General features: G+C 35.1%; 4 protein-coding genes across 5 annotated transcripts in view; 2 read left to right on the top strand and 2 right to left on the bottom strand.

Moving 5' to 3' along the window:
- LOC144840212 (sorcin-like) overlaps positions 1-26345 on the bottom strand; it is a 134448-nt gene that overhangs the window by 72541 nt on the left and 35562 nt on the right. The window lies entirely within an intron of this gene.
- LOC144839253 (aqualysin-1-like) lies at positions 453-8014 on the top strand. The gene is made up of 8 exons (XM_078694569.1): positions 453-611; positions 1346-1492; positions 2131-2263; positions 2607-2728; positions 2982-3123; positions 3801-3997; positions 6214-6382; positions 7141-8014. Exons 1-8 carry the CDS (start codon positions 453-455, stop codon positions 7305-7307), a joined length of 1236 nt encoding a protein of 411 aa, XP_078550695.1. The 3' UTR covers positions 7308-8014.
- On the bottom strand, positions 10152-16142 carry LOC144840209 (diacylglycerol lipase-beta-like). Of its 2 annotated transcripts, XM_078695941.1 has the most exons (13): positions 15975-16142; positions 15368-15577; positions 14676-15185; positions 14176-14266; positions 13520-13909; positions 13201-13284; positions 12435-12587; positions 11922-12055; positions 11652-11720; positions 11358-11430; positions 10800-11062; positions 10326-10512; positions 10152-10202 (listed from the first exon to the last, which is right to left on the bottom strand). In XM_078695941.1, the coding sequence occupies exons 2-12, from the start codon at positions 15460-15462 to the stop codon at positions 10353-10355; spliced, it is 2022 nt and encodes a 673-aa protein (XP_078552067.1). In that variant the 5' UTR covers positions 15463-15577; positions 15975-16142; the 3' UTR covers positions 10152-10202; positions 10326-10352. The 2 variants fall into 2 exon arrangements, with proteins under 2 accessions (XP_078552067.1, XP_078552066.1); XM_078695940.1 differs by having other exon boundaries at positions 10152-10512; positions 15975-16141.
- On the top strand, positions 17862-22386 carry LOC144840971 (CMP-N-acetylneuraminate-poly-alpha-2,8-sialyltransferase-like). The gene is made up of 4 exons (XM_078697083.1): positions 17862-17912; positions 18164-18304; positions 21351-21947; positions 22122-22386. Exons 2-4 carry the CDS (start codon positions 18186-18188, stop codon positions 22384-22386), a joined length of 981 nt encoding a protein of 326 aa, XP_078553209.1. The 5' UTR covers positions 17862-17912; positions 18164-18185.

Genomic DNA, 26345 nt, shown 5'->3' on the forward strand with positions numbered 1-26345 from the left:
GAAAAGTTTCATAGAATATTAAGATGTCGCGTTCTGATAGGCTTATCTAACTTAAAAGGAGGATGTTCATTGAATATAAAAGTACTGGCGTACGCACAAAAAGATAGATCGTGTGCCACTTTTTATTGTAGCAATCATCTTTGTTTTGTAGAGGTTCATCGATTATCGCCATCTTCCAGTAAAATTATTTAGCATTTCTGCTCAGAATTGCGATATTTAGTTTGTGAACTAATTTTAGGTAGACATACTGTGGAACTAAAGGTTAGTAGACTAGCCCTGTACTTAACTTTTCTATCAACTTTTAAATATTGTACAAATTAGGTTACACAGTTCCCGCTGATCTAGCCTAATTTTAGATGATGTTAACCATTACTTTTTATATTAAATAAGTGAAAAATACCAGGATTTTTTTTTTATATCTTTTAACCAATTTTTCTACACAGAAATACAATATGAAGAAGCCAATCACAGCCATTTTATTTTCGTATATATTGGCGACTGCTTTTGGCGGCAAGCCTGACGGACCACCACCTGGACAGGGGCGTGGTCTAATCGATTCCTCGTCAAAAGAATTCCCTCGCATTGAAAATCAGTACATTGTAATGTTGGAGGTGAGTACGTTGCCAAATTTACATATTGTTTGAAGGTTTGCATGGCGAAATCAAATGTTGATATAAAGTTTGCGGTAGGCCTACACCTATATAGTTCTGAAAAGTTATAAAGCTATATATCAACAAATTTAGGCCTAATATCAGTGGTCGTTTGAAATCAAATCTCAAGTATAATCCGGATCTGCGCCGGCCGGGTTGCCGCATTACATTTTCAATAATGCCGTTCAGATTATCATGTACTGTACAAAGATGTACAGAGTAAAGTTGTCTTTATTTGTAATTGATTGTCCTGTTACAAGTGCGTCACTATACAAAGTGATCCCATCGTACCACGAGTGAACATGGGTACAAGACATCGTACCGTTATGCGTAACCGGTTTCTATAAAGATTTATTATATAATAAAGGGTCCATTAGTCAATGTATGCATGTCTTCCTCGGTCTCCTGTTTATTCTGCACGGTATTCGTCTGGTGATTCGAACTTTTAGGCCTAAACAACCCCAAAATGAGGATACTCGGGACACAAAACGAGGCCGTAAAAGTGTAAAATGTTATCCCCTCGTTTGTTTTACTAAAGAGCCCTTACAATGTTGATTATAGCAAACAGTAATAAATCTGACAATCAAATAGTGTATAGTGATTCATTTTTATTTCTAAGAAAATTGTCTCCGAATTAAAACAAAATGTGTGTATATGAATGCTTGTAATTAGTGATTGTTATGTATAATATATAGGATTCTGTTGATCTTGAAGGAGCGAGAAGTGAGTTGGGAAGACTCAATAGTTTCGTTCACAAACGTGACCTGATTCTCACAAACAATGGTGTCGACGTGTTTAAAGGCTTTGTGGTGAAAGATCTGAACCGTGGTAGAGCAAATAGTGTAAGTATTCACAACCATGTTTTATTTCTGCAGATAACCTATATCAGATCGCTCAAAACAGTAAGATGATTCGGCGCGATTTAACTAACATATTAATTCATTTTGTAAAATAACGCAACGCAAACGAGTTGACCAATGACGAGCGATAGAATAGTCAATCCCTTGTACTTTGATTGGTCAAATCACTTGCGTCGCGTCTTAAGTGGGAACCAAGCTTAACAGATAGTTTGATATTGATTTATCGGCTCTTCGCACTTACAAACACTTCACTGTAGTTACATGTTTAGCGTATTTAAATACTAAACGTGTTTATAGCTACATCTTGTTTTCTTCCACTCGTTTAGCAGTCAACATGTCACATGTTCAATTTCTCCACATGTTTAGGTACGTGTTTAACGTTGCGAGAAAACGATTTTACTGTGGCGAAAAAAGCTTCAAATTGCTCCACATGTTTGACAATCAACACGTCACTGATGTGTTGAGTTGTATACAGACTACATGTTTAGAATGTGTTTAGAACCTAAACATGTTTCATATCAAAACATGTTTAAGGCTAAATGTGTTGGAGAAGTGGGTACAAAATACATGTTTAAGATCTAAACACTATTTTTACAGTGTTTAAATTGGTTTATCTACAGATTGCTTCAGACGCGAGGGTTAAATCAGTTATTCAAGATATGGAAGTCAAGACAACTTCAGCAACATTTCTGGGATTGGATAGAATCGACCAGCGCTTCCTACCTCTCGATAATTTTGATTTTATTCCAGAAGGTATAGTCAATGTTTACAACATAACCTCCTCCACCCCACCCCCAGCACTAGACCAGGACATATTTCATGTCAATGTTGTGCGCGCGCGTATGCGTAGTTTGGTTCGGAAAGTTAGTGTCGTCGCGCTTACTCGTCAATTCTAGGTCCAGAGGCAATTGATCCTGCTTCCGGAGAATGTTTTTATTTAATTTACCAATCGATGTAGGCCTACCTGAAAAAGTATTGAAAATTGAAAAATTTAGGAAGGTGAATGGATCAGATAAGCCGCAAATACTTCTCTTTTATGTGTGTTGGATGGAAGGTGATGTTAATCTAGCTATTGAATAATTTGTATTACGTGTAGGATTTGGTCACGACGCCCACATCTATATAATTGATTCCGGTATTCGGGTAACTCATGACGATTTCAACGGCAGAGCTTTTAATTTTTTAGATGTCGTAAACCCCATAAGTTCACCACATTGGGTAAGTGCACTCAGGCCTTAGTAAACATAATATTTATTATTAGGTACAAAATAACTGAAATGATAAATAAGAGAACGTGGTTCTATCTATGTAATATTGATATCCCCTTGGGAATTTTCTCAGTCAGGACTTATGTAATCCCTCGATGAAAATATAAAATCCCTTGTAGAGGATATACATTTTATATATTACACCTCTAAGCAGGCAATATCTGTATAATATATGTATTATAACACTTTCCTTTTATTTACAGTTTGTAGATTATCATGGTCACGGTACAGCTTGTGCTAGCATAGCCGCCGGACGCAGATATGGTGTTGCTAAGTGTGCCACTGTACATGCCGTTAAAACGATTGATCCCTTTTCTCCGTTTTCTCTTTCAGATCTGTACTCCGGTAAGATATACTTATTTTTTTCCTTGGCACATGGACGCAACGCAATAATTAAATAAATAACGATGCGATGATCTTCCAAATTTGTGTTTGTGATTGGTCAATTAACTTGCGTGGCGCTTAATAAACTGTAATGAATGTGACAAAAAGTGGGATGTAGGGGTGGGGGGTTGGGAGGGGGTGTTTCAAATGCGTTTCTGAATTGTACAGGTCGAGTGCCAGTGGCCTTCATATCTGTGCGAAATGAAGTGAAGATGCCTGGCCACTTTGTTCTGTTTCCAAAGCTTTGATGATGAAATTATGGAAAACAATAAGTGATATATAGAGAGGCATTTGCTGCTTCCTCTGCATACAGGCCTTGTAATCACTCGCCTAACACGCACCTAAACTGCTCTTGAGGAGTGCGATTTGCATGCAACACACTTAAATTTGGCAAACTTCTACATACCAAAATATAATAGCACACCTGCGACAGCAATTTGTTGCAAAAAAGACAAAGCCTGTATGTAACGTATTACTGTTTATATTTACCTGAAATGTATATTTAGTTTATATTTATTTATATTTATTTATTTATATTTACCTGAAATGTAGGCCAATACACCTTTAAAATGATAAACTGTTCATGTTTTTTTTAGTTAATATAATAATCACTCATTGATCTATCTGTCTTTTTGCAGCTTTGCTTCTTACTGCCGGCAACGCACAGGCACCAGCCGTCATATCATTGTCTCTATTTACGGGATATGATGCCTTGCTCAACGTAATTGTTGATTACATTACCAATGAATACGAAATACCAGTGATTGTTACAGTTGGAAATCCGATCTCAGGTTTAAACCCTTGTTTGGATTACTCTCCTACATCAGCTGCCGAAGTAAGTAAAGGCCAATTTCTTTAGTAGCTAGCTGGTCTCGTGATTCTTCCGTATGCTTCTTCCCAACAGAGACGCAGCGCAAGGACGTAAAACACAGCGAATGGTCTTATGATTTTTGTGTGAGACATACTTTGGTTAATCTGTAAATCCAATTTTGGTGATGTACTTTCGGGTCAGATGTCAATGATCTATTTTTTCACGCAATTTTACTAATATCTTTATTTTATGGCACAGTCTTTCATGAAATCGTCTATTGTTTTGGAATTTGGCTCAATGTAAGCTGATGAATCATACTAGACATTGATTTTCATGAAAAGTCATTTCCAAAAGAATTAATGAATTTCATCAAATATTGTGCTATAAAATAAAGATATTGGTAAAATTACGTGAAAAATAAGTCATTGACCTCTGACCCGAAAGTGCATTACCAGAATCACTTGAAAATTGGGTTTTCAGACGTACCAAAGTATGTCTCACACAAATATCATAATGGTAAACTATGTGCACTAATCTCTCAGTTGCGTCAACGTCCTTGCGTTGCGTATCTAGTGGAAAGCTGTATAGCTAGGCGTACGTAATTCTTTAATAGTTCTAAGTTATTCTCTAGTAGTCCTACGTGATTCTAGTCGACCTATAGATTCTTCAGTAGGCCTACGTGATTCTTACCTACGTGATTCTTCAATAGGCCTACGTGATTCTTCAGTAGGCCTAACTGATTCTTCAGTAGACCTACGTGATTCTTACCTACGTGATTCTTCAATAGGCCTACGTGATTCTTCAGTAGGCCTAACTGATTCTTCAGTAGGCCTACGTGATTCTTACCTACGTGATTCTTCAATAGGCCTACGTGATTCTTCAGTAGGCCTAACTGATTCTTCAGTAGACCTACGTGATTCTTCAGTATACCTACGTGATTTTTCAGTAGACCTACGTGATTCTTCAGTAGGCCTAACTGATTCTTCAGTATCTACGTGATTCGTCAGTAGTACGTGATTCTTCAGTAAGCATAGTAGACCTACGTGATTCTTCAGTAGACCTACGTGATTCTTCAGTGGGCCTACGTGATTCTTCAGTAGGCATAGTACGTGATTCTTCAGTAGACATACGTGATTCTTCAGTAGACCTACGTGATTCTTCAGTAGACCTACGTGATTCTTCAGTAGGCCTACGTGATTCTTCAGTAGACCTACGTGATTCTTCAGTAGACCTACGTGATTCTTCAGTAGGCATAGTAGACCTACGTGATTCTTCAGTAGACCTACGTGATTCTTCAGTAGGCATAGTAGACCTCGTGATTCTTCAGTAGGCATAGTACGTGATTCTTTAGTAGACCTACGTGATTCTTCAGTAAACCTACGTGATTCTTCAGTAGACCTACGTAATTCCTCAGTATATAGGCATAGTAGTACGTGATTCTTCAGTAGGCATAGTAGACCTACGTGATTCTTCAGTAGACCTACGTGATTCTTCAGTAGGCCTACGTGATTCTTCAGTAGGCATAGTACGTGATTCTTCAGTAGACCTACGTGATTCTTCAGTATACCTACGTGATTTTTCAGTAGACCTACGTGATTCTTCAGTAGGCCTAACTGATTCTTCAGTATCTACGTGATTCGTCAGTAGACTGTACGTGATTCGTCAGTAGACCTACGTGATTTTCAGTAGACCTACGTGATTCTTCAGTAGACCTACGTGATTCTTCAGTAGACCTACGTGATTCTTCAGTAGACCTACGTGATTCTTCAGTAGACCTACGTGATTCTTCAGTAGATCTACGTGATTCTTCAGTAGACCTACGTGATTCCTCAGTAGACCTACGTGATTCCTCAGTATATAGGCATAGTAGTACGTGATTCTTCAGTAGGCATAGTAGACATACGTGATTTTTCAGTAGGCATAGTACGTGATTCTTCAGTAGACCTACGTGATTTTCCAGTAGGCCTATACGTATACTGTACGCGATTCTTATTTTTTCACTATAAGAATGTATTCGTGCGAATCGTTTTGTTTTAAATATGCGTATTTGTGTTCATATTTCCAATATTATACTTTTTGTGATGCGAAAAAGCAACCAATCAGAGCTTAAGAAATTCGCAAAAATAGAGATCGTATAACTGAAAACGGGCTCAGTGAATTCGTTTACCTCAATTATTTCATCTAATAAAATCTAATATCTTACTCTATAGCTTTACATTGTTATTTATATTATATTTCAGGCGTACGTCGTGGCGGGAACTGACGCCTTATCGGACATACCATTGCCCGGCCATGCGTCCTGTGTGGATATGTTTGCACCCGGTGTATTAATCGAAAGTGCAACTCACCTTAACGATTTTGGTTCAACGTTTAACACTGGGAATTCGTTTGCCGTACCTTTCGTAGCTGGTAAGAGATCTTCACTATTCAATTTGTTTCATTGCGCTTCTGTACACACCTAATTGATTATGTGTACTGTATCTCCAAATGGCATTTTATAATATGTCCTGTGTATCAAAGGTAAATTTTGCAATACAGGGTATATTACATGACGGATATACTATTTTAAAGTTGCTTAGGCATTTGGCCTATGATAAGGCGTCACATGTGACGTCACACTGCGTCACGGATTTTTCCGATGATGCTGTGCAATACCTGTCATTCTGTTAATCATGGAACACCTTGTGAAATATCTATATAGGAAATATTAAAAAATAAGCTTAATTGGATTAAATTCGATTCGATTCTAATGCGCGCATGATGTAGAATCTATCCAATTAAGCTTGGAACCCACCTATGACGCAAGGGCGTAAGCGCAATAACGTACCATAAATAACTTGACCAATCACAAGCGATGGATTATCCGAACTGTCGCTTGTCATTGGTCAATTCGGTTGTGTTGCGCTTACATCCTTGCGTTGCGTCCTAGTGGGAACGGAGCTATCGATTTGCGACGACCGACAACTAAACTACGTCATATTAATTAATTGTGCGCATGTAGAGATATTCTGACGGATGTCCTTTCTAGGTCCAGGCGACGATCAACATCGATCCTGACCTAGGTTGGTGGTCGGTCTTCGCAAATCGAAAGCTTCCTTTATTTAGGCCTTACACCGAATGAAATTCTGGTTCAAGTGTAAACAAATATTTGTCTTTTACATGAAAAGGTGTTGCAGCCATTATACTGGACCTCGAGCCATATTTGACAGCAGATGAAGTGAAGGACAAGATATCCGCAACTGCAACTCAAAACATCATTTCAGGAGTAACCACCTCTGAAAACCATCTTCTTTATACTTCTCCATACGATGATACACTAAAAAGATGTGTTTAAACTGTTAAATTATATAAAACAGTGTAAACACATTATTTAAACACATCATTAAATATCGGTATTTAAAATGACGTAGGGAAGAATAGATTTTGTTTTTTACCGTAAATAATGCTGTATGAGCAATATTTAAAGCAAACTTCACAGTTACTATATATAAGCTATATTATAGTAGTAATATGCAGTGTTAGTTAGGTTTGAACGAAGTGTGAATCACGGATTGTTAGAAGGCGTATACTGATGCCTTATTATATAATATTGATATTTAAAATCACTGCAACATTAAGAAACTTTCGATTTGTGAGAATCAGGACTTATGACGTCATGGGGAGGTTTTGCAATATTTTTCAAGTCGTCGGACTCAATTTGGCAGATTCTAGTTAACTATTTTGTTATCATAGACTAGAGTGTGCATATTGTAAGTTTTGGGGTTTACAATCGTCACAAAAAGAAAATTAAAATCGATTTAAGACTTTTAATGACGCAATGCATGTCACAAACAGTTATAGTTACTAGGTCGACGTCACAAATCGAAAACTAAATATTATTTATCTTGTTTCCATTCAATCATTTATAATATCCGTATTTAACGTATGAATTTATATTTCATAAAATTAAAATCATTATGATAAAAAATGCCCATTTCCGAAGTAATTCCTGTGTTTGTCGAAAATGGCAAAAAATATGTTTCAAAATACAATTTGGATGCATTGTTATTGATATTTGCGCATATATTGCGTTAATAATGATCATATAATTATAGTAACCAATTATAACGAGAATCATTACATGTTCTGCGCATCTAAATTATGATATAAGTAACAAGTTATGCCGAAAAATAGAAAGATCGAAATTGGCAATTTTTTGTACTATAGTACAGGGAAATTTTCGAAACATGGCAAAACTTGTTACTATATCATAATTGACATGCGCAGAATCATATAATGTGTTGGACCTTTTTGTTCTTTGACATAAATGGTTACTATACGTGTATAAGATGCTTATAACGTAATATATGCACATATATAACAATATTATTGGATAATAACAGTATTTTAAAAAGTGCGTATTTTGGCCATTTTTCGTAAAATCCCTGTACTATAGTACAGGGATTTTACGAAAAATTGTCAAATTTCGACCTTTTTATTTTTAGACATAAATGGTTACTATGCGTCTATAAAATTATTATAATGCAATATATGCACATATATAGCAATATTATTGCATAATAACAGTATTTTAAAAAGTGCGTATTTTGGCCATTTTTATAAAAAAAATCCCTGTACAGGGATTTTTGTCGAAAAATGGCCAAAATTAGACCCATTTATTTTTTGATATAAATGGTTACTATACGTCAATAAGATGATGATAACGCAATATATGCTCATGTATATCAATGTTATCGCATAATAATAGTATTTTGAACAGTGTATATTTTGGCCATTTTATGAAAAAATCCCTGTACTAGTATTTTGAAAAGGGTATATTTTATATTGGCCATTTTTGCGCATGTCAATAATGATATAGTAACCTGCGACTTATGCAAAAAAATAAATGGGTTGAAGATGGCCAAAATATGACCTTTTCAAATTTCAGTTTATATTATGTGTTAATAGTACTAAAATGGTTTTTTATGGAAAGGCTATCAGAATGAAATGAACTAACAAACTGTTTTTAGCTGGTGTACAAAAAATACAATTTATCATCAGAAAGCAAATTATTACAAAAAGTACTTGGAAGCAACTTTTTACACAATACCGTAAATCATATTGCTCTGGCATACACATCAATATTGAGACGTTATCAAGAGGGTCACAACAAAACACCCTGTAGTCTTTGCTCTCAACTGTATACCTAGAGGTAAACACTACCCCTAACTGGTGGCACCGTGTAATACATTGTGCATATTAATTTGACCTCTATGAATCTTTTTATATGTAAACTTATATTTTCTCATCATATTAAACTCTTTATACTGCTTATCAGCTTATACAAATAATTATCATCTTTCAAAGTTGATATCAGTTTTTATAATACTGTTAAGGGCCTTTCACACCTGTTCCGGCACGGTTCCGGTCCGGCGACGGAAAATCCAATCGAACGTCAGTGTTTCGTTTTCACGCGGCTACGCGCATATCGATTGGCGCATAGCCGCGTGGAGCGTCGTCAAAACGAAACATTGATGTTCGATTCGCCGGACCGGAACCGTGCCGGAACAGGTGTGAAAGGCCCTTTATTCATGAATTCATACACTTTTTGCAAAATGTAGTAGAACTTAATGGTATAGTCATACATATCTGTAGAATTGTGTAGTCCCAAGTCTGTATTTATTGTAGTATACGTATGAAACGCCATATGTGCCAAAATATTTATCTTTTTACCAATATTAAGTGAAAACTCTGTCTGGAACCCAGACTAAACCCTAGGGGAGAACAACTATTTTGAGTTGATCTATGGTTAAATAAAGTTTAATTGAAGGCATTTTGTGATTAAATTATTGCTACTATATAACAAGGTGGTCTTCACCATTTAGACAATTTTACTAAATAATTCACTAGTTATTATTACTAATTATATCCAACATTTATAGGATTTGTGTCAATCAGTTGCAGTCATTATTGTTCTATAATGTCGTGTTAGTTTACCACCGTCTAAAAAATAATATTGCACAATTTCAAACATAATTTAAAAACAGTAAAAGCTTAAAAATAATTAAAATGTTCACGTCAAGATTAAAGCCTCTCAAATGCAATTACAGATATATGCAAGATACTGAAGCAGAACATCATAGCCAAGAGAATAAAATATTTGGATACAGTACCTAATATATAAACATGAGCCTGTAAGTGGGACACACCTACTTTAATGAATAAACATGAGCTTGTAAGTAGGACACACCTACTTTAATGAATAAACATGAGCTTGTAAGTAGGACACACCTACTTTAATAAATAGACATGAGCTTGTAAGTAGGACACACCTACTTTATTGAATAAACATGAGCTTGTAAGTAGGAAACACCTACTTTAATGAATAAACATGAGCTTTCTAGACATCTTCTGGTACAGTCTGTTCCTTAAGGTAGCACAATGCATGAAATAGATTATTTGGTATGTGATCAGTTACCATACTGGGATTGATTATGATGTAAGAGAAATCTTCATGTCGTCCAAACTGTGCTTCATAACGCCTCTTTCCAAAGCAGGATCTGAAGAAATAATAATGCAGATAAAAAAACAGTTGTAATCTGCCTCAGGAACAACATAGTGTGTGTGTGTGTGGGTATTTAAAAGAAAGAAATACTATAAAAATACAACATAATAAAAGCAAATTAAAGTACAGTGAACTCTCCCAATACTGAACACCTTTAAGCTGGCCAAATACTTTTTCGGAATGTGTTTTTAATGGTAAAAATGAATTTGGGAGAGTAGACTGTAATAACCAAGAAGACTATCACAATAAAAACAAGCAATTAAACACATTAGAATACTTTACCTGTTAACCGATCGCGTTTCTTGAATCCAGATAAAATGTCCTGGCGGATAGAGCGCTACCTTATGAACAGACTGCGAACTCGTAGATGTACTACTGCCCTCACCTGAATACACCTGGCGAACAGGTGATCCAGGAGAGTCATCAATAAGCGGCTGTTGTGGGTCTAAGGATTCCTGATTCCCGCTGTTCTCCTCAGATTCTTCTGGCAACTTTTCTGGAAAACCAAAAAATGAATGCCAACATGCCCCAAGCATTAGTTGATACTGCAGAAGAGAATATTTAATATCATTAAGCCTAAGTCTACATTATCAAACTATATGTGACAAAGAAATGTGATGTGCCCATATATTACCATGATGATGTCATATCACTACAATATTTGGCCATTTCATGTTCATACTGTATATGGACACACCATATTTATATGATAGTGTAGACAGAGCTTTAAATAAATGAGAAACTGCTATTATTTTGAGAAACAAGTCTGCATTAGTTAAAGGGGTGCTCACTGGTATTTTGTCAGGTCACATAAGGTCATAGTATCAGATTTCACCATACCTTTGGTCTTGTACTTTTCTTAATGACAGATGACATGCGTTCTTTCAAATCATCCAACGTTTCTAAAGTTAATCTTGAAGAGAAAGATAAACAAAATGGATATCTATTATACCATGAATATGATTAATAAAAAAAAGTTAGTAAGTTACAGTACGTTTATGAAAAATAGACATAATCTTTTGTAATTTGGTGAATCCTAGGGTTGTAGTTTCAATCTACTAGTAACAAAATCATATCCTAATTTACAGTTTTTTTTTAATTTAAAAAAACAATTATTTTTTTTTAGTAACTTACCTGGGTACAACATCTTCTCCTAGAACAACTGAACAAATAAAATCAGCAGAATATTGCACCCCAGCCGCACTGAAACAAATTGATAATACTATAAATAGAATAAATCAAACATTCATTTTTTTATAAGGTACAGTATAAAGGGAAAACAATGTACAGTAGCTTAATGTAGAATATTTAGAAAAACAACATTTTCGGGCTAGCCAATCCTTTGTGCTTAGTAAGCTTGTACAAAATTACAACCAGTTTCCACTTTCTGAATTGTTTGCTTACCTGATCAATCCACCAGGCGGTGCATATGCAAAGCAGGTTAATGAAGGCCACCTGGATTTAAGCATAATAGACAAGAGGCTGGCTGTACCTGCTCCCAGACTATGACCAACTACAACTACACTATAATCATCACTCTAAACAGGGATAAATCATTAACAGAATAGGGTAACAGTAACATGCTTCAAAGATAGATAGTATGGTAGTACAGTATAGGATAGTATGAATATACACTGTTCCTCAGCAAGAAATAAAAATAAGTAAAATTCTAGAAGTAAAGCAATTGCTAGAGGATTTCATAGAGGAAATAGCAAAGATAAACTTATCATACATAACCCATGCTCAATTAGATTGAAAGTTACGCACATTATCATTATTTATTCATTCTAGCGAGTTTCTTGTTAAATATTTGTTACAGCATAAAATTTATAAACTTCAACTAAAGCTAATCCTTTTTTTGGTCTAAATGAGCACATAGGAATTTATAATTCTATCTAACTAATCCTTAAATTCTACCTCTGCTTTCTGGAATGCTTGTTCTATTATTTGGTTGTCCATCAGAATTGTCTTGATAGTCTTGGCACTGCGTAGGATTCCTTTGTGAGCATAGATCTCATGTCCTTCAATGTCCATTAGCTCACACTCTGCTGTTGCATCTGTTAATGCATCCTAAAACATCAACAAAATTACATCAAAGTACAGTAGAACAAATTTAAAGCTTGGTTCCCATTAGAATGCAATGCAATGACGTAAGTCATCATCTTTCGCGTTGTGATTGGTCAAATCACTTACGTCCTTGAGTTACGAGCTTTATTTTATACGTATCCAACAGCAAGAAACTCACCAATTACCTAATGGGAACCAAGCTTTAATAAGGACGATTTGTGCCAAATACTGTTTAATTCTAGTCATTCTTTTTATATGTAAATGTGCATAAAGATCTGTCTACACTATCAAACTTTATGTTAAGAAAAAATGTGATGTGCCCATGGATATGATGATGTCATATCACTACCATATTTGGGCACATCACACTTTGTCAAACTAGTTTGATAGTGTAGACCGACCTTAAGAGTTACTGAATTACGGAAGCCCGTTCGGGCCACAAGTTAATTATATTTTAAAAGCCTTTATCGGGCGGCCGCCACTTAATTAACCGCCAGATAATTAAGTGGCGGCCGCCAGATAACAGCTTTTAAAGTATAGTTAACTTGTGGCCGACAGGCTTCCGTACTGAATACTGCCTCCACTATTAGTATAATGAATGAAAGTTAAATCTTACTTTTAAAGATAATGTTCCTCTAATTGAAACTACAACTGCTTTCTCTTTATGATCCAAAGCAACAAAAAATGGTACTTCATATATCTATAAAAAAAAAATTATATCAAATTATAATATAAAGTATGCTTCACATCTGCTTCCCATAGTATGGTTCAAATTCATTTCTCAGTTTGATTGTGATGACCATTTACAAAAACCATTGCAAATTCAATAATTTGTTTATTTAACAATCATCTTTTTTCGAAAAAACAAAAGAAAAGTCTGGGTTTAATTCTGTCATCTATTGTTAAATTTCAATTAACTGTCTAAAAAATATTACCTTATTCCTGTAACTCATATAAACTATATCCTTGTCTTTTAAGTTTGTGAGCTGCTTAACGGCGGATGTATTACAATTGCAACAATTGTCATGCTGGGCTACACGTCCTGATCTACAACACATAAAACATTGACAATGCCGACACAGCCTGCATAGACCACATGACATGTTATCATACATATAGTACATCCAACCGTAACATCCTAAGGCATAGAAAATATAATGACAGCATTTGTCTACTTCCTCTTCAAGAGGCATTACAGGTGGTGGTACAAGTGGAATGATCCGTTGCGGTATACGAGGGCGCTCTCCACGGCGTTGATGCCGCTCCTGATCGTATTGCAGTAGAACAAGTCCAGCTGCTATATCTGAAGGAACAATATCAAGATCCTACAAAAAGTAATAAGAATAATAATATTAAAGAAAGTTTACATGAATTTGATTACTAAAAATATATTCAAGTACAGAATCATACTTTAAAGCTTGGTTCCCACTAGAAATGCAATGCAAGGACATAGACGCAAGCGAGTTGACCAATGACAAGTAACTGTTTCGAATAATCCATCGCTTGTGATTTGTCAAATCACTTACTTTGCGTTGCGTCTCTAGTGGGAACCAAGCTTAAGTGAACTATTTATAAATAATTTACTCATTACCTTGAAAAATGTGGCCATTAGGGCAGACACATCAGAAAAGGCATCTTGGGAATTTTCATCATTACCAGCACAACAACATAGCAATCGACACCTTGGAAAAAGAACAACAAGTATAGTAAAATTAGTACTAACACAGTACAATCCACAGCAAAAGGAGCTAGAATTTACACAAGGGATGATGGAACCCATTTCTACCTGCAAAAACCAACATGAAATCAGGTGTAAAATGATGTCATAGATAGATTATAACCATATATAGGTCTTGTTTTGTGTCTTTTCTTTATTAAATGTAAAATGTATGCTGAATTAAAAACAAATTAACCCTCTAAAGCCATGTCTGCACTATCAAACTTTATGTGAAAAAAAAATGTGATGTGCCCATATATTGACATAATGATGTCATATCACTACCATATTTGAGCATATCACTACCATATTTGTGCACATCACACTTGTTTTGTCAAACTAGTTTGATAGTGTAGGTAGAGCTTTATGATTACCTTCTTTCCCAGACTTGCTTTGCTGCATTTCCTGTGGTCGACAGAAACTCCCTTGAATGTGATAAGTGTTCATCACCATCATCTGCAGTATCGTCAATTGAGCCAAGCGGATCAAAAAAGATGAAAACAGCAATCAAAATAAAAAATGAAATAATCCAACTTGTGACGACTGTCCCTTTAACAGCTCGAACCACGCTCATGTCGCATGCTTTGCCCTCAACAGGAGTTCTATTCTCCCATTCACTAAATCCCCAATATGCTCCAACTCCACTCCATGCGAGTTCAAGAAGAAATATTACAAGTCGAATGTAGAGAAACAGGGGGATGAACCGTCGAGGATGGGTGTTCGTTATTGAGCCTTGTCCACTTGTGTAAATAATTATTAACTCTAGAATTATTGCTAAACTGATGAGCACGATAAAACCGATGAAATAGGCCTCCAGCAACTCACCACCAGGACAACGAAGAGTTTCACGGTGAGAAATATATACAGATGCAATTGCAGCCAGCCTAGATAATGAGGAGTAATGACAAATGTTTATCATATACTTTCTATATCAATCGTCATGGCTGATCTACAGGTATGCAGTGTATTAATTAATATAGAACTGAATAATAAGTAAATTATAAAAATAAATAGTTACAAAACACAGTGAAAATGTGACATAAAAATAATTGCTTAAAGTGCTTACCACAATAGTCGTATAAAGACAGAGGTGATACCTGGAAACACAAAATCATCACTACCGATGGCCCAACGACGTCCAAAAGCAACCAGTGCAGGCATTTTGGGTAATTTGTATAATCTAATTCAAGTCTAGTAGACTAGTAGTTGTAGCTAGGATAAACATAACATATCAGGATCAGTTGCTGTTGTCATTTTATTTGAGATTCTGCAAACACTAAAAAAAGACAATAATGACAATGTAATAATTAATTAAAACGGTATTAAAAATATCTTCTCCTTAAACTTAAACATACAGTAGGTCTAAATAAACGAAAAATGGAATGTGCATGGAGGTGCCTGGGCTGTGTGCTAGCAGCCAAACCTACCGGGCCGGGTCCGGCCTGTTCGGTGTATGTAGGCTAGGGTAGGCCCTACGTTAGGCCTAGAGTCCTAGTCTGCTTCTCTACTAACTAAGGCCTAGGGCCTAGGATAGCCTAGTAGTAATGGTCTAGGCCTAGCCTAGCTAGAACAGAGCCTAACCTAGGCCTAGCCTTAGTTTACATTCGCATATATAGATAATTCCATAAAGAAACTTAATTAAACTATGGCGCGCCTTAAACTATTTCTTGTACCTCTCTCTCTCTGTCTGTAAAAAGTACGGAAATAGCATAGGCTTAGTGTGGTATGGTAAATTCGATCACGAAGATGTCGATATTCGATATTGCCAAAAATCGAACAATATGACCTTTTCTCAGGTCAACAATCAATGGAGCGGAAAGAAATAACCAACAAGTCAAACAAAATGAATGAATCAACAACGATACGTGGCCTATTCGCAGTCTGGAAATGTATGTGTCGAGGATTAATTTACAAAAAAAAACAATGCTGATGGATGGAAATTGATTAACTTATGAAAGTTTTTGCGCCGCGGCTTTAGGCAGTTATATTCAAGAGGACAGAAGCATTGCCATTAGGCTGTATCCCGCGGATACTACTGCTGCTGAAAAATGTTTGGACTGGACATGCGCAAACCCCAAAGCACGTCTAGGGGGAGAAGTAGTAAGATCTGTTCAATAAACAATGTTTTCGTTTTGGCTGACAATATTACTATAATACGTTACACAAAATGTTTAATACTATTTCCTAAATTATTTAATAGAATATCAATAAAAAAGCATAATTTAATAAAGAAAGAACAATAATTAAAACTGTTTTTTGTAAGAAATATTTCTTGTTATATTGACTTGTTCCGGAAACGGGTTAGGCCTACGTTAATAATCTAGACTGGTATGGATTTAATCTTTGCCTTTACGTGTGCAGTGGCACGGTGTGCGATCCATTAATTTTGGCTAAGGCGTCTGTGGTTTTTCACGAACACCTAAATAAATTCCTGTGATTTGATTGGACGATTGTGGGTCACATGGCGTGCAATAGTACGTACTATTTAACGATTATTAAATAGTACTTTTTTTTCTTTTTTCGTGTTAATTTTTGGCTATGGTTAGGTCACTACGCCATAATCACCAACTGGGCCGTAATTTGTTATTACTCAGGTCTCAATTTATGAGCATAATTATGACAAAATAACTGGAAATTGTAGGGTGCGCTATGTACATATCGGATAGGTTGTATCATGGACCAATAAAGTAGGTCTTATTAATTTATGGTTATAATTACGGTTTTTGGGCAAGCCGACTTCTTGTGTGCCGGCACACCGCCGGGTGCCTAATCGAACTCAAACTGCGTTACGAACGTATCAAAGGGTGTTTTCTTATACAGTACTGTATTTATAATAAATAGGCCTATCATTAGAAAACAAGCAACGTTTGTATCATAATACATGCCTATAGGTAGTCAATTACGGTACATTCGCTGTTATTAGACGGGAACTAATCCGTTAGATAAGGAACATAATTTCCTCTATGATGCTTTCAACCCACCGTACCCATGAGGTATGTTACAATATTATACAAATACTGTATAATAGTGTATAATGAATATAAAGAAAGTTAAAATATAGAACAATCTACGGTCGTCGTGAATACATTTAAAAACTTTATTGATTTGTTGATATTTAATCTTTTTAATGTCTCACGAATTCCCAGCAAACTGTGAGGCATGCGCTCAAATGCTGACTAAATTGCTGACTAAAATGGTGGATACTCTATGGTGTGTCCGTCTGTGTATATTAAGTGTGCACTCGAGTATAGATAAAATAGAAAACGCTGACCGTCAAACTACTACGCATCATTGAACGCACGTGTACAATTTGAGCGTCGTCGTTCAACTGGTAAATTATGAAGCTTCTTATTTAAGTGTGCAATATTTAATCATTTTTAATAGCTGTTTGCCAAAGTAATGTACTGTATGCCCGTCGCTCTATTTATCTACATATACTGTGTATGAACAGCACAAGTTTCTGATGTTTATAATGCTGAAATACCTGTTGACAATTCATGCGACCTTTGATACTTAGAATAATTAGTCATTTTTCAAAAGTAACACGTTTCAACGCTGCATTTCACGATTCTTTAGCATAACATGTCAACAAATATTACTGTAAATGTTCGGTGAGTTGCCTTTTTGCCTTAGTTTTCTGCTAGGGCTAGGGTTTACAACTTAATCAAACATGAAAGATGGACTGGAATATTTATGTTTAATAGGTCGTGCAATAGGCTAGTGTTATGATGTGCACATTACACGATTTGAAACATTATCGACTTAAAAAGTGTCTTCATAAGAAAAGACGTTTTTGCATCATCATCACCACTTATTTAAACATTATTTTGTGTTTTTTTCTTTATTCTCTGTGCTAATGTAGGTAGGCCTAGGGTACGGTTATTATGGTGAATAAAACAAGATGGCGACAGGTCGGGATACTCATGTGTGCGTCCTTCTCCTTGTACGTAGTTATTTCATACCAACAGACATACACAAAAACATGTAAGCGTCTATGCAACACGTAAGTATAACAAAGTGCAAATTATCTTCTTGACAGTGAGACGGGAATGTTTATTTTGTGACGTTTCATGAGGGGTCCCCAACTTATGTACGAAAAGAAATATCGCAGCCCGCGCTTTTAGCGCATATCGCAGCCCGCGCTGATAGCGATTTCAAAGTCAATGTTCAATACCGGTAGAAGCCTGCAATGCTGATATTCGATATTCCTAAGCTATATTAAAGCAATAATTATTTTAGCTGGAATCATGAATATATTAATAATCCATATCATACTAGTATTCAATTTCACATGATACGCCGTCAACAACGGAAGATATATGGAATGCATAATATACAAAATGACTGTAAGGCTCATCGCCTGTTCCGAAAGGTGAAAATCCTAATTATTGACAAGCGTCATAGTACTGTTCATGGGGTACCATGGGACTAATTACGAGTTGATTTGATCTTCTATCTCTAAGAACTTCAAGCATATTATTACTTTGTTCCATTTTCCCCCGTATCAATCGACCATTTATCGGTTACATGAATGCATTGATCCCATTACGCAAATTGTCATCTTTATTGCATTATTTCAAATACTTTATGATCGTCTGTGGTTTAAATTGTTCATTTATGCTCAAAGTACAATATCAGTTCGATTACAGTTTACTTAAAGGATAAATTGTGAATGTCATAACATGCCAACATATTTACATACGGTAATCATTGTTGAAATCGTTCGATTTTTGTCATCAACTTAACGAATGAAGACCTTTGCCCTTTTGGATGAATCATCAATTTGAAAACATTTTGGTTCGCCTGCGCATGTACCACTGCTCGAGCTGCGCGTGACCCATACTCGAGGAGCTGCGCATGATTAAGGCACGATTTGAAAAGTATACAAAACTTACGGTACTATCTATTTCCCTTCTCTGTGCTGACATACTAAAAGCTGGCATTTAACATTCAAAATACGGTTAGATTTTAAATCAGAACACAAGTTGATAATTTTCTACTAATCACTAAACCAAGTTTGACATTATTTCATCTTAAAATTTGAGAATCTATATTGATGAAATGATAAAATGCGATAACTAGTGAACTTTATATTGGATTAGGTAAGATACAAGTGCCATATGCGATGTTTCGCAAATCTTCAATTTATGTCAATAGTTTGATAGTGTAGACAGAGCTTTAGACTAAAATTAAATTGATATTAATCCAATAAACTGGAACTGTCAATCAACATTATCAAGCATTAAGAAACATTAACTCGACCAGACTCATTATAACATAAAAATAACATTACTTTGTTTTCATTGGAATAAACTGTAAGATAGTCTATAAAATTCGAACACGATTACAAATCATAGTGTACTCGTCCTGTTACATTACTTATCCTAAGTGTGCTGCATTTTCTAGTTTAATCATTTTCAATTAAGCTGTTTACATATTCATTCATTTTAATTATTTTCTTCGACTAAAGAGTTATTTTTATCTTTCTAAGTGAGCCCTTTCCTACTTCCCTCACAACCGACTTAAAAACGTTGTTTTAAAAAAGCCTGAATCTATGTGAATCCAAGGTGGTACAAACATACTTTGTTTCAATTTAAAATTGGCTATCCCCGCATGACGTATGCGTGTCTCACGCAAGAAAATAACACCAAAGACAGAGAGACTCATGTTTTTCAACCAATTCGTTGGCGAAAGAAGACGCAAAAAACGAGCTTTCGTTCCGGGACGTTTTAAACGAACTTTAATCGCATAATCACCGTCCGATGATGCAAACCATGGTATCAAAGTGATTCTTTTTTAATTTCAAAAATTATTTGTATATTTAGAATATAAACATATAAACAACTATTTGACTATTTTTTTTAATCGGTAAAAAAGTGTGTGAACAATTTGAATATAGTATTATTAAGTGTGTACAAGAAGTTTGAAATGATTACATGCGAATCAAGATATAAGACCGCCATCGGCTGATATTGGTTTACAGTCAAACTCATTCCTGAAATTGTTTTTACAGAAAATGAACACTGACACGATGTTAAATACAGCACAAGTTTGGCCGCAGGACAAAATGTCATGATTGTTATTCCATGTTTGTCTTGAGCAATGCCATGGTTCAGATACACTTGGAATTGATATTAACAGATGCATCAATAATACTCGATACAGATTGTCAGCGATACATAGACGCGCGCGTTTAAAACCTGATAAAATAAACAAACCAATTTTTGTCTTTAAAAAAACTGAAAGGATAATAATACACTATAAGAAATAGCATTAGTAGAAACAACCTATTAAAATCTAAATTTAAAGTAAAAGTTGATCAAAACCAACCAGTTACGCATCTCATTCCACTATCTGTGTTGCCATTTCCATTAATGACAGGAGAGTTTTATGTTTTGTTTGTATAAAAGCATTGCATTTTTTTTGAAAAATAATGCTGTAGCCTACACCGTGCATGTTTCTGAAGATCAATGGATCTTACTAACTACTTCTATCAGACGATTAGATGGTCAATTCAACAGTTCGAGAAAGTATGTTCAGAAAACGGGGTTAAAGTTGAAATGTATAAACAGCGTATTTTCCGTCGGGCATGGCTTTAGGATTTCCTTTATTTTAGACGTAAATGAATACGAAAATGTACGTCGTATCCACTTAACATTTAACACTGTAATGACTGTTGGCCTGCGGCATTACATTGTAGTTAAACACTGATTGATGGACATCTGTCTCGGGACAAAGTGTTTGATTCAACGGCCAGTTTTGTACTGTTGAATCTTCTTGTCAAGACTTCGGTACAAACATTACTTGCTACTTGCTATCCCCGCATGGCGTATGCGTGTCTCATGCAAGAAAATAATACCAAAGACAGAGAGACTCAACTAATTCGTTGGCGAAAAAAGACGCAATCACGAGATTTTGTTTCGGGAAGTTTTAAACGAATTCAACGGCCAGTTTGCACTGATCCATCTGTACCAGCCCAGTGAAAATTGGAGGCATCTACATCATATTGTACTTTCATTATATATTATCTTTTTTGTTTATTTTCCTAGGTTAAATGAATGTTTTAAGATAAACCAGGCTGTGTTGATCTATAACAATGACGTGGATGAGAAAAAAATGTCATTTAAACAAAATCAAATGCCCGAACTGTCACCTTTTCAATATATAACCGAGTTTCTTAGCGGGACTTTTAATAAACGAGATTGTCTGCTGAAATCATACTTCAGCGACATCCAACTACCCACAATGCAACATACATGCGCAATAGTTGCCAGTGGTGGAATTCTCCGTGGAAGCAATTGTGGCGATGAAATAAACCGGCATGATTTTGTATTTCGTGCAAATCTTGCTCCAATTCAAGGGTACACGGCAGACGTTGGATACAAAACTAATATAACTATGCTTAATTTAGAATCATTAGCTAGAATTTATAGAAACTTCACAGAGAATACTTCTGATATTCATGTCGTCGAAGACATGATCCTGAATCGGATACGTTTTCTGAATGATTCAATCCTCTGGTTTGGAAAGAGTATGCAGAGACAAGACGCAAAGTTGAAACTTAAAAAAGTGATTGAGGTTATCAGAAAGAAACATAATCTCCCGGTCAGGGTGGCTTACAGTTGGAAATCTATATCAATCGAAAGGTAAATTACCCGTCATTCGTACTAGTTTTAATAGAAAAAGTTTTCACAGTCTGTGTTGTGACGTCACCGCTTTACTGGGACCGCTACAACAGAATAATGAATTGTTCACATCGTGCCTGATCATTGTGTAGTTGCAACAAATATAAAACGTTATTATTCTATATTTTTAAATAGGTATTGGAAACTCCTGCATCATGCTACCACCGGCTTCAATATGTACGCAGTCGCCGCGCAAATCTGTGACAACATCGCCCTCTATGGGTTCTATCCATATAGTGAACTTGACGACGGTAGCCATATACAACACCATTATTATGGAGATTTGAAACACTTTTTCTACCGTAGTCACGTGCACAATATGCCATTAGAGTTTTCAAAATTGCAAAACGATGCAATGACCAAGGACAATGTACGATTAATAACAAAACCGTGTAAATAAATGGAATTATAAATTAACAATACAGTTTTTTTTGGTGCGATTTTGATTAAAGTGTTATAGTTTTTTTTTTGTGTGTAAATTTGACAAAAGTAGGTCTACTAAATAAAGAATAACATCTCCATATGAAATTGCAATGCTCATGCAGAATTTTATAAAATTTTCCCCCAAGAAAAATGTTTTCAATTCATACTAGGCCTATTAGACATTAACAGTAAATTATCGAGATCGAGTACAATCGATCACAATGATGAGGTAACCGGGCCTACTATTCTTGGTTGTTGACAGTAGCAATAGCATGCCACTATGTGCATGCGCAAGTTGATTTTCCTTCAATGCATTTCACCACAGCACAATCTACCTCGCCAATAATATATAAGCGTGTACCCCATTGTCCACCCACAACAACTTCAATGAATACAAATTATACAAATAAAAGTTATTCCGATACACATCAATTATTACATTATGGATCGACGAACGGGAACGATATATTAATGGTTTATTTTACACTACCTATAACTATATAGATTTATGGCCATAATAATCATCAGATTTTAAATTTTAATCTAAATATATTTCCACTGGGAACCATGATAATAAAAACATAGAGGTATTGGCACCAAAAACAATTAAATATTACCACTGCCTTGAGATATTAATAACTCATCAACGTCGACACACAACCAAAAGTGCAAAAGATCAAATTGATAACGCCTCACGCGTGCAAACCATAATATGAGCGCAATTGTACCGAAATTTCATAGGGTATATTATAGACGAAATGATAATAAAACATTGCCGTACACTTTTACACATTATGATTATAAATTAATTAAGATCATGGAACCAATGAGCATAATACCAATTCATTCCAAAAAGTAGTATATTTCTGCATAATTATATAAAATAAATCACCCCGCTTAATGAATTTAACTACCTTTTAATACCCATAACTCCTAACTTCCTAATTTCGTTACAACTCATTACCGGCAACTTATAAAACGTTTCGGCATCTGGATATCCGAACGTAACCGGTTAGATAACTTACTTCGTTAATTGGTTATTGGAATTATGGTAACAACACCTGACAGTATTCCTTTCTATATGCCGCACGCTATTTGTGTAAATAATTTGAAAATAGCATAGCATATGAAAAATGTAGGCCTATATAACACTAACAATGTTTTAGTGCAGCAGGATAGCCATATAACACTGTCTCTTCATACGGAATGTTACGTCCGACTACACTGTTACCATGATTTGACCAAAGACCTGTCTACGATCTGGCTAATCGTCGTATTAAAGCGTCGTATCTCGCAAAAACATTAAATTTGGTCATAAAATTAGAATTACTGTTATTCACAATTCACGTAATGGTTTACGATATTGAGCGATAAAAAAGAGAAATTCTTTACCGATTATTACACTCCTTCAAAAGGTTTGTCCTTATACATCTTACTACAAACTATCTGTTATTATTATGCATGCAAGTCTACTAATTTATAGGTCCATGCTGTAGCTAACTTTACCCGTGTAGCAGATTTAAGGCGATGAATTTATCATACTGAAGTATTTTGTACACAAGGCTTTCCAAAAAGGGATAATGTGGTACAACATATAATGTACAATGCATCGACATTAAAAAAATAATAAAAAGACGTAGTTCAGGGAAGTTCATCTTCATCATCGTCTTTATCATCATCTATATAATGCTTTAACGACTTACTAATGAATAAATTAGGCTACTATATACCGTATACAGTTTATAACCACAGGCGTAAGGTATCATCTGCATGTCGCAGATCCAGGATTTTGAAAGAGAAAAGAAGGGTTGCAAAAAATACCGAAGTGCTGAACTAATGTTAGTGGGAACGAAACTGATAGCAACCATGCCTAGTCTGGGTTCCACACGGAGTTTTGGATTAATATTAGTAAAAATATAAATATTTTGGCACATACGGCGTTTCATCGAAAACTCGAAAATAACTACAGACTTGGGGCAAGTCTACATCCATGTCCTATACGTGGAAGAAGCTCTGATATAAAGTAAATTAATAATGTTTACATAAATATTGATAGACACCCCATATGCACAAAACTACTGGTAGATAGCGTCCTACTTTCATATTTTCGGAGCAGCAACTGAGATAATAATCGTCGTATTTTTCCAATGCGGATGTTTTTAAAGTGGATTAAAAGATTTTATATCTACTGAAATCTAGATAGTAGATCAGGTTGCATCGCTGTTTTTCATGTACGTTGATAGTTGTAGAGATTAACGATGAAATAATGAACTAACTCGTTTAGATGTATAATTTAGACAGCTGTATCCGCATCATCCAATCGATAATAACTTTGCCGTAAAATGATCGAATAGAATATAAAAGATTGGCGTACACGATCAAAGTGTTTATTAATGTCATATTATATTATACCCGTGTTAATTTTATATTAAAGATGTATTGTCCCTTGAAACACAAAAAAATGAAGGTCAAAATATTCTAAATTTAAATTGGCCATATCAAAGTAATATTAAAGTTATTCACTTTAAGTCGAAAATTCGAGCCAAAAACAACAAGTTTACGCAATTAACAGGTAAATTAATTTGATTAAATTTTGTCTGAAAAATCGTCGTGAGCGAAAGTAAACAAAGATTTCAAACCACGAGTATGCATTATGCATGATGCTAATTAGGATTGTTTACAACTCGTCACGGTTATAAAGGTGTTTTCACACAGATCGCGAGGAAGTTTTATGATTATGCATACAGAGTAGCCAAACAAGCGTGTTGCATTATGAGATATGTTTTGATCGAAAACTTTGACTGGAAGTCAAAGTTATTTTTTGAACAAACAAACGTCTGTATTTCAGTTAAATGATTTTTTTTTCGACTAATTTTTGGTGAAAGTTAATAACTATTATGATACTTCGAAATGATCCACTTTTTTCGAAATCTTTTTTTTTTTTTTTTTTGGAATTAGTCAAAGGGACAATACATCTTTAAACATATTTTCCTTACAACATTATAGTAAATTTTCTGTTGTATAATAAATATTATGAAAATAAACACAATTGTACATAGTATAACCATGAAATATTGGAACTAAAGCTCTGTCTACACTATCAAACTACTTTGACACAAAAGTGTGATGTGCCCAAATATGGTAGTGATATGACATCATGTCCATATATGGGCACATCACATTTTTTATCACATAAAGTTTAATTGTGTAGACAGAGCTTTAGTTTGTAGGTCTTTTAGTTTAGTTTTCTAGGTATTTTAATTCATTGTGCGCATGCTGGAATGTTGGTACGTCACGCTATTTTTCAACACAATTTTGGTGGTTTAGGTCCAGATGACCACTAACGAAACATCAATGCGTGGGTCTAGGTCGACGAGGCGTTACACGTCGAAAGCTCCCTACACCCTGTCCTTGCAAGTTGGCGATTCTGTAGTCATTTATGTTACCATTGTCTCCTACACATCTGTCTAAGCACTTCCTAATCTAATAATTTAAAAGCATTTTAAGAAGATTAAATAAAAAAACAATTAAACAAATATAGAAAGCTAAGCAATCAGTTTTACAACGATTGTAAAAATATAAATTATTGAGACTACTTATTGGGATTACATACAGTATTGAAGAATAAGTTGAAGAACACGCAGAACAGTAACCTTTTAAAGGAATGTATCATCTTCATTGGTCTATTTTTCACAACGTAAAGTTATGTAAATGTTAAATCTTAAATTGGTATGTTGCTTTTCTGTTATGCATGAGGTACTGTAATTATTGAATTCAACTTTGTTTATTGTCAATAACAGAGTGAAAAATTACATAGAGTTGACAAATTTAATGGCGTTAAGTTATTGGCATATAAATAGATTAGATTTAAAAACGTTTTAATGTTGAATAAAATATTAATGTTTGATATTTGGTTAATAAAATTAAACGTTAATT

Source organism: Antedon bifida, chromosome 4, assembly GCF_963402885.1.
Source record: "Antedon bifida chromosome 4, ecAntBifi1.1, whole genome shotgun sequence".
Lineage (NCBI taxonomy): Eukaryota > Metazoa > Echinodermata > Crinoidea > Comatulida > Antedonidae > Antedon > Antedon bifida.